Genomic DNA, 14,488 nt, shown 5'->3' with positions numbered 1-14,488 from the left:
GAAAAAAAATCACCTAGAGACTTAATTTGCTGCCCAACATTTCCATACCACTGTACCTAAATGTATGTTCCACTAGGAAACAGAACCTTATTGATATCTGGTTCATGCAATATAATTTCTATTTTAAGATTAAAGATTTACATAAACACATAGTCTTTTCATACTTTGGCAAGACTAAAGGCGCGTGTAGGAGAAACTGGAAACAAACAAAACAAAAACAAAAATGAAACCTTAATTAACTATTTTAGATGGAAATACCTGAAGGTAGTTAATCAAAACATAGTGACCGTGTGCGAGAGTGGATTTTTTTGTTTGTTTGTTTTTCATGACAAAGAAATAACAGCTTTTCCTCCCTCCTGTCCATTCTCACACTACTAACCTTTGCCAAATGTTCATCATGCTTTTGTTCTACCTGGGCAATAAACACACCAAATGGGAATATTGTTTGTTAAGCTTGAGTTGATGGGAACTAAAAGCCCCACAGAGGGTAATGTGCGCTGCTGGCTGCTGTGGTGCGCTGCTCCAGTGACGCTGTGTGGCTGCATCGGCGCATGGTTGCAACGCGACATCTCCCACAGACGTTTCCTCCTTTTCCGCTATTATCACACCACAATGGAGACCAAACCGGTCATCACCTGCCTTAAAACCCTCCTCATCGTTTATTCCTTCGTTTTTTGGGTACGTATCCTCTTTTATTCATTTTTGCTTTTGCTAATAACCCTGCAGAAAATGATCGCAACCCACCGCTTTGTGAATGTGCCTGTTTTTCTGTTGTGCGTGATGGAGGGGTGGACAGAGCCAGCATCATCGACGGAATCGTTATGTTGTTTGAATTAACGCTGAATGACCGGACGAGCCTGGTTAACCAAGCCGCTTGTAGATTTAAGAGACGAGTTTTATCGCCTTCTGTTATGTAACTTACGGTTCCACGTATTTTGGCTGCTGGGCGTGAGTGGTGTCGGTACATAGCATCATGGTTGTTGTCGGTAAACGCGGTGGAGGATGTTGTTGTAGTCTGTGTGATGAGAGCACCGTTTAGGGCCTGGTCTGTGTGATCGGGCCCAGATTCTTTACATTTTAGGCTCGTTATTACCCTTAAAGGGAACTTGCACCTTCAGTGGGCTGGGTGCTCCTCCATGGCAAAGTGCTGCATGTACTGTGCTTAAGTACTCCCTATGTGTATTTCACAGCTATTATAATTACTGAGCTGACAGTTCAGATCAAATTGTACATATAAAACCCACAATGCAGAGGTGCATTAATGCATTGTAAAGAAAAAGCTACCGAAAGATATATATATATATATATATATATATATACATTAATTAAAATTTACTCCCATTAGCTAATTTAAATAGGTATTTAAGCTCTCTCTCTCTCTTTTCCTCTATCTATATCTATATATATAGATATAGATATAGATATAAACAGTTGACATAATCCCATTGCATGATGGGAACTTTTATTTTTGAAAGTTTAATTAAATTGTGCTGATTATACTTCATTTTACTTTAATGCAGGCCTTTCAATACTGAGATATTGCTGTGCTGGACTCTACTTCCACCACACTGACACTATGCCAATGGCCCAGCATTAGTGGAAGATCTTTTTTTTTTAAGTTAAAATACCAGTATGATGTAAAAATACTTCATTAAAGCACCTGCATATAACATCTGTCCAGCAAAGATATGCCTATGTATTATCTGTAAAATGTGCTTCCAGTAGAAAAATAAAACCACTCACCATGCAGTCAAAATGAGCTCTGCCAGTGTTACATTATTATATATTTATTGGTTTGTTATTAATGATGCAGTAGCTTATACTTTGCATTGCTGGCTGCAAAAGAACTAGTTTTATTCATTTTATGTGCAGTTGGGTGGTTTGATTTACTGTGTGAGCACACAATGTTATATTATTTCACTATTTAAAACTCTGAATCTGAAGAATAACCTGTAACTATAGTTACCAAACGTGGGCGAGTGGGCAAAAAAAAAAAATGAAAAGAATATTTCCCTCTGAAATATGACAAAGTATAAAGTACCATCATATAAAATAACATAACATAAAATACTCAAGCAAGGTACAAGTAGAAATAACCATTTGTATGAATGCAACATGTATGGCAATTTTTAAATTTTAGCGTGTAGCCTAGTTGTTGTTTTGTTTCCCAGTTGGGTTGAATGTGTGCACTATCCACCTTCTTTTATATTTTGTCCACCACTTTTACACACTGCATAGTGGAGGAGGAAAAATGTGACAAGGCACACCCTACAAGATTATACAAACCAACACAGCAACAGAAAACAGCCTCAAATTTGACAGAGGTGAATTAATACGTCTGTAGGATTTTTGCCAAGATCTCAATCTGCAAAGCTTTGCTCTGATTTGAATTCATAAAAAGCTGTGTCCAAAACACCAAGTAAGCAGCATGACAGTCATTTGAAAGATAGACGCTGCCCATATTTTCACTGTAATTAAAGTTCTTTGTGATAAGTGAGTTGGAGCCAGCACGTCATTCAATATCATCTCAGCCACTGGAGCCAAATACAGTTGATTGAGACTCCGTCCAATATTCTAATAAAATACTTCGAGATTCATCTTCTGTTCCAGGTTTGGTTTAAGTTGCCTCTGTCTGCCTTTTGATTACCAGTTCAAATATTGTCTACAAGCTGTGCAAGCGACAATACAAATCTAATACCACTGATTAGCCAATCTAACCACAGTGCTGTTTGAATCAATTTATTCATGTTTTCACCATCCATTTTAATCGGAGCTGAGGGTTGTACGCTCATTCCCAGCTGCTAAATTTCTGATAGCTGCCAGATATAGCCGGGGTGGGTTATCTAATAAGAACACGTGGAAGAGATTTATCTGTCCCTAATGTATTTAGTATCTGAAGAGTGTCTCTGTTTTCCCCACATTCACCCTGAACAGTAGGAAGTGAAAATAGCTTCAATGCTGCTTTTTGGCTGTGAACGAAAACTAAATGAACTCTTAGCTTTGCAGAAAAAAAGTCTTGATGGAAACACGGAACTGAAAGTAGACTTTCAGATTTCTAATCATGAAGGCTTGAACAGGAGAGCAGTGCTGTGTTTCTTCCTCCCCTGCAGACATGTGCCATGTAACAGATATGAATGTTTATATTTAGACATGATTGGACGATCATTTGGCGCTGCCTGACACGCACAGCATCAGGTTTCAGACGTCCAAAAAAGTAGAAGTGTCTCACAGTTCAGTGGCCCTCCTTGACCCTGAGGGTGGTGCACAGAGAGGACACTGGCACTGGATTCGAAGTGGGAGAGGAGCCTCATTGTCAGACCTCGGTATCACTGTCATCAGCTTGTCGTAGCAAATAACGTCCTAAGCGTGAATATCTGCGTTGCTATACTTTTCACACAGGACAGTTAAATGCAGAACAGGTGGTAGACTCAGTGTGATGTCCTCGCCAGCATATTTTGTCATTGCACCTTCTGTTTCTTTATTAGGCCATGGGAGGAGTGGAAGGAGGAGGAGGAGAAGGGGTGAGGCTGGCCTCTTTTAAACTCTGGGCTGTAACCAGGGTGGCCGACCAGGCATTGAATTTCTAACAAAACGTGCAGGAGTGGAGTGTTTTATTCGGCTCCAGGGTGGAGGAGAAAGAACGTCTGGAGCTATTTGGAATTCAGCAGCAGACATGAGGTCTAAATGACTTGTCCCTGCTTCTTGGACTTGATTTCCCTGTTGGCTTTAAAACGAACACTTCAGCAATGACAACATGATCCTTTATTTGTATGCAGTGGCAACTCTTATGGGGGGGAGGCATTTTGTTGTTGATTGTGTAGGCCATAAACAGTGAGTAGATCGTCATCAGGAGGACTGTGCTCTGAAATGACAGTCTGCTCTGGCTGTTAGAATCGCTGTTAATAGAAACAGTAGATGTCGTTGCTGAAAAGTCATTTCCCATATGACAGTAAACTAAATATCTTTGGATCTGAACACATCACCTCTGGCTGTGGGAAACTCTTTCAGGCTTCTTTTTTTTTTTCACAAGTTCCTGACATTTTATAAACAAGATTAACTGATAATGAAAATAATTATTGGTGCTAGCCATTAAATTAAATTAACACCACACTCTGGATCCAGGGATGGCTGGATGATATGATTGTTTCCTGTGAGATCATTTATATTTTTTGCATTATTGTGCCACAGCAACTTCATATCCCAGTATTATATTGAACATAATGTACCATGATCATTTTATAACAATGATTACTTAGTTCCATCCATATTCATAGTTCTCAAGAAGAGGTAGAAGAGCATCTCTTGCAAACAAATGATATTGATAGTGAGTGTGATAGTGGCCATTCATTCATAAAGTAAGGGAATATTTGTAAATAATTGGTCTGGGGGTGTCATTTTATTTGTTAAGGATAACTGGATCTAAATATGGATAAATTTTCAACAATGGAAATGTTGAATATTTATATGGACCAATTACAGCCTCAGGAATCTCCCTCCTCTGACTAGTTAAAGCCGTACTAAAAAATATTTTCGTACTAAAACTGAATCAGATGATTATGTGTCACCTGAAAGGTTTGTTCATCTTTACACAGTGTTTTCATCTTATTGTTTTGGTTTTACGGCCTGAAACTTAGGCTCGTTGCAGCTTTGATCAGCTGTGTTTTTGTCCACAACAAAAAAGGTCGGATGAACACATTGTCCTGCTATCTGCCAAGCACCAAACAGCAGACAGTCTCGAGTAACGACAACATAGTGAGCAAGTAGAGCACTGAGCAAGTGAGAGGGACTCTACAATAACATTTGCCATCTCAGCTCTGTAAATTCTCTCTATAATTCAAAACAAATCGCATCTGTGCTTGCTCGGCAGCTTATATGACCCTGCGGCTCATGGACACTAGCATTTGACCATGGTTACCTCCTTGCTGCCATGTTACAGTTTGTCAGAAAAAAACTAATAGGCTTGGACTCTATAGCTGAATCAGGCATTTTCAATCAGCAGAACGCAAATGCTTGAGTTTTTACACTGCTGAACATGCAAGAGGCACACCAAGCTTTACAGCAGTTTACATGTTAATTCAAGCTTTTTTATTTCTAACTATGACTGTCTGTCTGACTGTTGTGAATAAGTGCTAATATATTCAAAAAATATATTTCAAGGTCTTCATCAGTATCATACAGTCTCATTACATTTGCATATTTAGCCTTTACTACAAGTGATAATTTACATGACACGTCTATATAGAGCCTGAAAATCAATACCGATTGGCTAAAATGTTTAAGCACAGATTAAAATCTATGCACATAAACAACTACAGTAGTACGGGGAAGACTGGATGAGGGTTTGGACAGAAAGATCACAAAATTACACTTTAGTCTTGAGATGTTTTAAAAAAGCAAATCCAGCAGCTCTCCGTTCTCATTATGTGGTTCAGCTCCATCAAATGTCGTGCCCCAGAGGATTTATCTTCTGGCATCTGACTGCCCACACATCGTCAATAATACCCATTCTTACAGATTTAACTTATGTAACAGCAACCACAACTGCATTTTTATGTCATAAATCCAAAGAGAAGCATACATTAGCAACATTAAGGAAAACCAGTGCAGAGCTGAACCGTTTAATTGATTATTTGACATAAATTCTGGTAATCAATTCACAGTTTAAGTCATGTATTAAACAAACAAAAAGCCAAAACTGTACCTGTTACAGCTTGATAGTTTTTTTTAGAGTTCTATGATAGCAAACTGAATATTGGGTTTTAAATCAAAACAGCAATTACCGTATTTCAACTCAGGCTGTAGGAAGTTGTGATGGCATTTTCCCTCCGATTTCTGGTCAAACTGACGAATAAACAATTCAGCCATAATGAACTGAATGACTATTTGCAGACCTTAACTAGTGTATCTGTAACTTCAGGACATACCTCATGCCTTGAGTTGCCATTCAGTGTGTTAGTTGTGTGTGTGTTTTCTCTCACTGTACCCTTCTTATCACCACACACAGCTGAAACACGTTGTTCTTGTGTATCATACTGTTGATATGGAAGTCCATAAGCCGCAGTGAAGTTTATCCATGTAAAACAGAGCCGTTGTAGTCGCTGTTCTCCAACTGCTCTGTTTGTGTTTCATTCTAGAAAGACACAGAATATGCTTATTTAAAAGCTGCATCAAAATACAGTAAACAATAAAGGAGCCAGAGGCTGGTGATTTGTCCAGTCATTATGCACACCCTGCCAACAGGGCAGTGTAAATGTTGTTAGCACAGTCACTGACCTGCCTAGTTTAAGCTTAGTCAGACAGGGAGCAGGTCAACTTGAGCTTATGCAGATGAATAAATGAATAATTTTATTACAGACTCATAGTCCAGAATAACAAAAAAAGAAATATCTTTTTTGTATTTTTGTTAATCACATCAGGCATCAGGCTTGTTAGGAACATTCATTCAAAAAGCAAAGTTGAGGGAGTCGGCTTTTTCTGTTGTAGAGGCACATTTTCTGCAGAGAGCTGAGTTTATTCCCCTCAGCAGTTTTAGAGGTTTCAGGGTGTACAGAGACATTTTGTACTGACTGCTCCCTCTCTAGTCGGGAGGCTGGCAGGAGGACGGCAGGCAGCCTCCCCTTGGAAGGAACAGGGTTAGGATGACAAGTTGGCCCTCGCTAGAGTCAGATCATCAGCAGCCATTCGACAGCCTGCTCTCAGGCAGTAATACGTACCCAGCTGAGACACACGCCGCTTCAGCTGCCTTGTACAACATGCTCTTTTATCCGCAGCCTTCATTTGAAATGCTAAGAGAGGCACAACGTGAGGAAGCGTTTCGCCTCAGATCAAAGAGCTTCTTTGATTTGTGTGTGTCTGTGTGTGTGTCTGTGTGTGTGTGTAGACACATTCATAAAGCAGGTGATCTCCATCCCGTACTCCAGATAAATTTGTGTCTTCTGTCTCCAGTCTCCTCCTCCTTCCTCTAATTGCTCTCCTTTCTTGTTCCACCTTGATCCTCTTTCTCCTCCTCCCCCTCGCCATGCTGCTAAAACACAGCTATTGTAATATCGCACCAGCGCAGATATAAAGGCCTGTTACCCTGCTTTCATTCTGTGCTCTCTCTGTTACATACATGTCTACAACCCCCGCCCTGTAGATAACAGGAGCCATCCTGCTGGCAGTGGGAGTATGGGGGAAGTTGATGCTGGGCCCGTACATCTCCCTGATAGCCGATAACTCCACCAACGCCCCATACGTCCTCATTGGTACTGGGACCGTCATCATCGTTTTTGGCCTGTTTGGATGCTTCGCCACCTGCAGAGGAAGCCCATGGATGCTGAAGCTGGTGAGATGGTGTAGGGGGAAGGGTGGGGTGTCAAGCTGAGGGATAAGTGTTCGATGCTGATTAATTAGCCTCAGGTCACATGATAAAGACAGTTGACATGTGGCAAATGACCAGAAATCTAATAGATGCTACAAGGCATTTTGGTCTGTTGTTAATGGTGTTTGTGTGTTTAGAAGCATAGACACATGATACACATCACATCTTCTCTCTCTGTAGTATGCCATGTTCCTGTCGCTCATTTTCCTCGCTGAGTTAGTGGCTGGGATCTCTGGATTTGTGTTTCGCCATGAGGTCAGTACACTTTTCACCATACAACAACTGTTAAAGTCTAGAAGCAAAGCACCAAAACACTCTTATGTTTTAATATCTGCTTGTTGCATACTGCAGATAAAGGGAACCTTTCACAGAACGTACACTGACGCAGTGCTGAACTACAACGCTGTGGATGAGGCGAGCCGTGCTGTTGATAACTTGCAGCACAGGGTAAGTCCCCAACATCAGTGAGGCCCAGCTGATAAAAACATAGGCTGCATTCCAAAGCTTTGCATTTCTAAAGGATAAAAGTGGAAACAATATTCCTTTTCTTTTTTATAGTAAAACAAAACATGGAACAAATGAAATCACAATAAATTTATGCTAACAAGCAGCTAAAACCTGTCAATAAGCCACATTGTTGTTTTTGGTTCTGTCATTATAGCAAACAGGGCCACTGAATAAATAATTTACATCACACCAAATAGGTAATGAGCTCAAAATAGTCCCCAAAAATTCCCCTTTTACCTTCCATTTTAGTGATGTTTTCTAAAAAAAAAAATGCAGTGCCAAACTGTTTTAGGAACTTTTTTAAAAATCAAGTTCTGTGATTTTTGAATCATTTTAAAGACTTGAACCTTCAGTATGAGTGAATGGGCTTTGGCCACAGATGAGGCGGAAAGTGTTGAGAATCAGACTTGCACATTGTTGGATTTAGTTCTTGTGTAGATTTTGTCAATAACAAAAATCAGAACAACACCAGCCTTATCCATGAATTCTGCTTAGCTTTTAATGCTATTATTTGATCATTTGTTTTTAGCTGCGTTGCTGTGGAGTGTATAACTACACCAGTTGGTTTGCCAGTGTGTATTACCGATCAAACGGCATTCCTGCCAGCTGCTGCTTCAACTCATCTGACTGCAACCCAGACGACCTCCGTAATGCAACTATAGCCCCGAGCAAGGTCTACCACCAGGTCAGTATGTTATTGTGTTTGCCTACTTCTTGACAGTCTGTTGTACGAGTACTGAATGTCACCAGTCAGCAGATGACTGATCTTTACATCTGACAGGTCCTCATACATTTATTACAAACCATCTCTCTCCTCTGTGTACTAACAGCTGCCTCAGATATTATCCCAGATATCCATCTTGCCCCTAATTTGCACATATAACATATCCCTGGACCCACTACAAACTAACCTGCCCCCTATGTTTCAGGGCTGCTATGAGCTGGTCACTTCATTTATGGAGACCAACATGGCCATTATTGCAGGAGTGACATTTGGGATTGCCTTCTCACAGGTAAGAGATGGAATAATGAATGTGTACCAGGTGATGGTGTACAAATTAAATGTGGCATGTGCAGTGGATCATATAAGTGTGAACAAATAATTAACTCATTTAAATATTGAGATAAAACTATTGAAAACCAGAATCAGGAACCAGTTCACTCCACGAAGAATAGGCAACTTCATTCTTGCTCTCTTTGTTTGAAATGTAACTTCATTTTACATTGACACAATGCACACGCGCACACACACACACACACACACACACACACACAATCAATCTGTGTCATAGGAGGCTGGTATTAATTACCCTTTTTACTGTTACTCAAAAAACAGTGTATCAGTGCTACATTTGTAGAGAATTAGATACACAAATCTTTTTTTTTTTAAAAAAACAAACATGAATAGGTTCCATGAGAACTTGCATCTACATTTTGAGATAACCAAATAGTCAATTGAAAACCTTCCACTCCCCAAAAATAAAATAAACCAAAACACGTTTCTGTGTTTCAGCTTATTGGCATGCTGCTGGCCTGTTGTCTGTCCAGGATCATCACAGCCAATCAGTACGAGATGGTCTAGCTGATGTGACGTGGCAGGTGAGGCCTTCAGTAATGCAAACACATGAACACAGCCACAGCTGCTTTAATATAAGTATTCTTAACAATGAATTACATCACTGCTATAATGTGCATTGTGTTGCTCAGAGTAATAAACCTACAGACCTCAAAACTCTGATAAACCTGCTCCACCTGCTCAGCAACTGTTAAACTGTTTCTTTGTGCTTGGTCTTTTTAGGGAGATGAAGAGAAGAAGAGAAATAGCATTTCGCACATGACAAGAGTAAATTCCTGAAACATTATCATAGTTTGAATAGGAATTTACCTCCCTGAGTCTCTCTGCCTGTGATCTTAATGTATTATCTCAATGTATCTTATTGTAAAGCACCATTCCTTGACTCACTGCTGTTGCATCAAAGCTTTCTATACCACACATCGCACTGCTGCTCGATGTAGAAGTTCCTCATTAGCACACATCTTGGATCAATACAGCCTACAACAAGCAGGTAAACCAGAGTTGTCTGAGTTGACAGCAGTGCTGGTCTCAGATAGGTGGTGGTGGGCGAAACTTAGCTTCTTAGTTGGTTACGGCATGCTCTACTGACCGTCATCAGAAGACCACTGCACATTTTTTTACAGAGTGACATTACTAAAGCTTGAAAGAAACACTTTAATAGATAGGTTTAGTTTTGCATTTGACTTTGCTATTGCTCACCATTGTATATTCATATGGTTGTGACATTTTGTGCACTGATTATGTGTATTGATGATGGTATTTTAAGTTTATATGAAAAATAAGGAAACTGATTCAGAAATGGGAGAGTTTTTTTTTTTTTTTACCTGTAGACAAGGTATGAAATTTTTTGACCTGAATATTTCATTGAGCATCGTGGCAAATTGCAAGTAAAGGTACAAGGTAAATTGTTAACTTGTATCAGTTGAAGCTTTTATTTGGATATTAAATAATTATAATAATAAGACCATACACATAACAACACAAGAACACAGATCCCAAATGTAAATCTTTACTGTAAAGATTTTACAGCTTCTAAATAGACTTGATGTCGGTGAATTAGTTTTACAGGGGTAGAGAAATGTATTAATCACAAACATGAGGTCACTTGGGGAACCAGATCTGCTACACTATTGACTGAAGGCTCTGTCACACCAGAAACTGTCAGTTACAATGCATGTTAGTTAACAGACCGGTGGGTTGAATCAGCTATAACAACTGTCTGTACATTTTTTCCCATTTGTGGAGCATTGTGCTACACCAGCTAATATTCCACAATAGCTCCTGTGCACGGCAAACATTTTGACTTGTCAAAGGAGAGAAGACACTACGTAAATAATAGCATTAACAACGGCTCCATTTCATTAAGTGTCTCAGTGAGTGATCACCAATGGCTACCAGAGCTCTGAAACTGCCTCACCTGGATACAGTTATTTATGTTGTTAATTACTCTTGTGCGTTTCCTGCTCTGACGAGTCAAAATATCTACAATTAAAAGACTCAGCAGCTTCCTCCATCTTGGACTCTTCTTCTCTCCACTATGTCAGAGGGCAGTTCCCATCTGTCGAAACAACCTGGTGTTGAATTTGATGTGAAATATTGAAATTCTGGTGTGACCGGGCCCTGTTAGGGTTTGAATTAGGCACTTACCTGTAATATGTCATTATGCTTCAAATAGAGCATAAGGTTGCATCTGAACATGTCTAAAACCAAAAGTATGCCTACCTGTTCCAGACAGCCAGGCACGAGGCGAAGCTAAAAGCATGCTGTTATAAAGACATAACGACATGATAAATTGCAGAAATGGGGATAGTGGTGCACCCTTTTGGGCACCCTCTCTTCAAAGCGCTTTTATGATTTTACACCTGGTTGTCAGACGGATGAAAAGAGATCGAAAGAAAAGTTTAAACCCCGCCAAGCTTTCCTCCTCTACACACCTGGCCAATCTCTGCATGAAGTGTAATCTTACAGTAATTGTTGGATTGTCATTTGGGAACAGTTTTGGAAAGATTCCAAAGGTGCAAGGGAAGAAGTTTTAGATGCTGTTTGATAAAAAAATAGCACTTTATTTGAAGCATACTGACATCTTAGAAACTTAACAATTGAAACTTTATTTTTTTCTGCCCTCGGTTGGTTGAAATTGTCACCTTGCCATCACTGCTGCGAGTAGTTACAGGTGCATTTATACAAGGAGTCTTAGTGTGAACAGATTTGAAATCTTTAACCAAAAGAGGCCAGTCAGAAACAGCATGCTGGGGTCATATCAAATCCTTAGAGTCATGAATTGTTTTCTTCTAATGGAAGGTAATAGCTGCCTGTTACAGTGAGAGAAGTCAGGATTAGAGATTCGCAGGACTCCAACAGTGTTCATCTAGTATTTGCAGTATTCTATGTAGTGCATCAACAAGCCTCTATCATCATTTGTAGATATGTATTGGAAATGTAATTTATATGATGTAATGTTTCTCATTCTAATATGCTAATCACTAGAAACGTTGTGTCAGAGTTTTGATTCCGCACTTTGTGCTGTTAACCTGTATTTGTTTGATAGTTTGTAGGAAACCTGCACTGAAAAAGTTATCGTGGCTGATGTTTTGTTGACAGTAACGTGCAACATGTAGCTGTTTCGATTTCGCTGTATATTTATTATGATTTGGTTGGCATTAAGTTTATACTTTCACCAAGTGAGTTTCTATCTCTTTTTCTGTATTAGTGTGAGCGTGCGTGACTTTGTGTCTTTATTTGACTGTCCCCGTAACCCTGAGTGTGTATTTTCCTCATACGACAAGGTTTGTGTGAGAGAGATGGTCTCGGGTTTGTGGATCCTGCTGTATTCACTTTTGGTCAGTATTTGATTGTGGCTTTTAAAACCCTTATTGCTTTTAAAGCTGTACATTTATTTAGTGAATGTATGTTTTCCAGCACTCTGAAACCTAATTTTCCTTCCCCGAACTGTTAATGTCCTGTAAATACCAAATTGTAATACCATCCGGCTTACACATGGGGTCACCAGACACTGAAAAAGAATTTCACCATGCTGTCTACTATTGACTAAGTCACCATCAGTGGTCTTATTATCAATAAATATATACATAACAGTTGTGTTTAGCATGTGTTCATTTTGCTTTGGAGACAGATCTGTACAATTTCAACGAAAAAGGAGAAACGTAAATACTGTGGATCCCATAAAATGACACCTGATTACAAATACACAGTTTCAGAATCATATGTTGGACACAGGGAGTTTGACTCCAGTACAGTGACTCTCAATGTGCTTTGTAATCAACAACATATATATGTAAGTAAAAATTGAAGAAATACAAAACATGGGGGGCAGTTTGGCCCAGATCTGCAGTCTGAACTGTCCACTGGACTCTGTTTGGTTGCACAGTAATAGATGAGCAGAAAACTTCACAATTAAACCAGTGTTGTTATATGTGAATGATCTGAGGATTAATATGGAGAATTATGAAAAGCTGAACAAACTGTGAAAACCTTTCACATGTTTGTAGGAATGTGCTCTAAGTCAATTGATATTAAACTGAATTAGACCAGTTTCAGTGTTTTCATTGGGTCTAAAAAGTGTCTCAGCTCCTCTAACAGCGTCACATGAATCCAGCACAGACCTCACGAAGGAAATCAAAAGCTACCTCAACCACTGGACATCTACTACAAACACTCACAGAAAAATGAAACTGTAGCCTACTGTTCAGCACTGAACAGATTGCACCAAGTGGTAGATTATCTGGGCTCTGTGAGATTCCTCACCGTAGACAAACCTGGCAACCTAGAGAAAACACCATAACCATTAAATGTATTCTCATCTATTACACAGTGAAATCGTTAACCTAATAAAACAGTTCTGGATTAAATTCTGCTGTTGAGAAGATTGTAGAGCTCTGTTTTGGACAGGTGATAATTCAACTATGCCATTTTGGAGATTCTAGTCTATGTTGAATTACATTTCTAAAGTATTTCTAAATTTAACCCTCACCCTACACATTCAGCTTCTCCCAATGACCATAAAGTTGAAACCACATCAGTTTTAGTTTCTCTATTAAAGCAGTTTAGAGAGATATACCTAACAAACCGGCAACTAAGTGTCTGGTCTTTTATGTGATTCTGTTTCTCAGTGCTTTTTTGATAGAAAACCAATTTGACTGGGGTCTTCAGTGACTGGGATGTGACTGAACATCCAGTACGATGATTTACTGTCTCAAATCATCCTCCAGTATCATCCTCGCCACATGATGGCGCTTGGGTATCACTGGAAAACGGACCCGTGGTGCCAAAAAAAAAAAAAAAAAAAACAGGAGGGGAAACCGCAAATGTGGGAGGCAGAGAGCCACACATAGACTACATCATCCGTCTTTCCCCGCCCTCCTCTCCTGCCGCGCTGCTGCCGTGAACTGCATGGGAAAACAAAGGCGGAAAATCGGTGGGTGCATGGGGGGAAAGGGGCTGTTACTCGGGGAGACTGCGCTAACCGGACTCCCTCCAATCTCGTTACGCAAATTACCGGCAGAGCGGCGCGGCAGTGGGTCCGCTAATGGAGCGTGCGTGCCGCTGGCTCCCGCACCCTGCCTCCTCCTCCTCCTCCTCCTCCTCCTCCTTTTCGCCTCCGCCTCCCGAATACACTTAATGGGTTATAGGCTGGAGGGAGCCATCCACCGGGGAAGCGCTATTACTCACACAGACACACACAAACCGGGACTGAAGAGCGCTTAGACACGTTCAAGTGCAGTCACTGAAATTGCGAAAAACGCCGGTTGCAATCAGCAACATTTTTATTCAAATAGAAAATGTTAAGTAGGCTAAATTTAACTTTCTGACTATAACCAAGACTAAAATATACAGGGCCACAAAGCCTCATGTCATGTGGGTCTACTTAAATCCAAAAAAAAAAAAAAAAAACAGGTACAATATCAACTATTTCCGGTTCCGCTGTAGCTTGAAGACCATGTTGTAAAGGATTGCAAGGCCACAGGTGGGTCCACACTGTACAGACCACATGGGCTCAGAAACACAATTATTCAAGATCATCTTCT

General features: G+C 40.0%; 1 protein-coding gene across 1 annotated transcript; it reads left to right on the top strand.

Annotated features, from left to right (window-relative positions):
- Positions 1-544: 544 nt before the first annotated feature.
- Positions 545-12,544, top strand: tspan7 (tetraspanin 7). The gene is made up of 8 exons (XM_026295819.1): positions 545-678; positions 7,136-7,324; positions 7,541-7,615; positions 7,712-7,807; positions 8,397-8,552; positions 8,797-8,880; positions 9,381-9,466; positions 9,666-12,544. Exons 1-7 carry the CDS (start codon positions 613-615, stop codon positions 9,447-9,449), a joined length of 735 nt encoding a protein of 244 aa, XP_026151604.1. The 5' UTR covers positions 545-612; the 3' UTR covers positions 9,450-9,466; positions 9,666-12,544.
- The last annotated feature ends 1,944 nt before the right edge of the window (positions 12,545-14,488 follow it).

This window comes from Mastacembelus armatus, chromosome 21 (genome assembly GCF_900324485.2).
Source record: "Mastacembelus armatus chromosome 21, fMasArm1.2, whole genome shotgun sequence".
In the NCBI taxonomy this organism is placed as follows: domain Eukaryota; kingdom Metazoa; phylum Chordata; class Actinopteri; order Synbranchiformes; family Mastacembelidae; genus Mastacembelus; species Mastacembelus armatus.
The sequence above is the reverse complement of the archived record's forward strand: the minus strand, read 5'-3'. Positions and strand labels throughout refer to the sequence as shown.

Bases quoted from the DNA above. Each gene is read 5' to 3' on its own strand.
- tspan7 (XM_026295819.1), top strand. From the start codon at position 613: ATGGAGACCAAACCGGTCATCACCTGCCTTAAAACCCTCCTCATCGTT. The intron at 8,553-8,796 runs GTCAGTATGTTA...CCTATGTTTCAG, and splicing joins CGAGCAAGGTCTACCACCAG to GGCTGCTATGAGCTGGTCAC. The intron at 8,881-9,380 runs GTAAGAGATGGA...TCTGTGTTTCAG, and splicing joins TTGGGATTGCCTTCTCACAG to CTTATTGGCATGCTGCTGGC.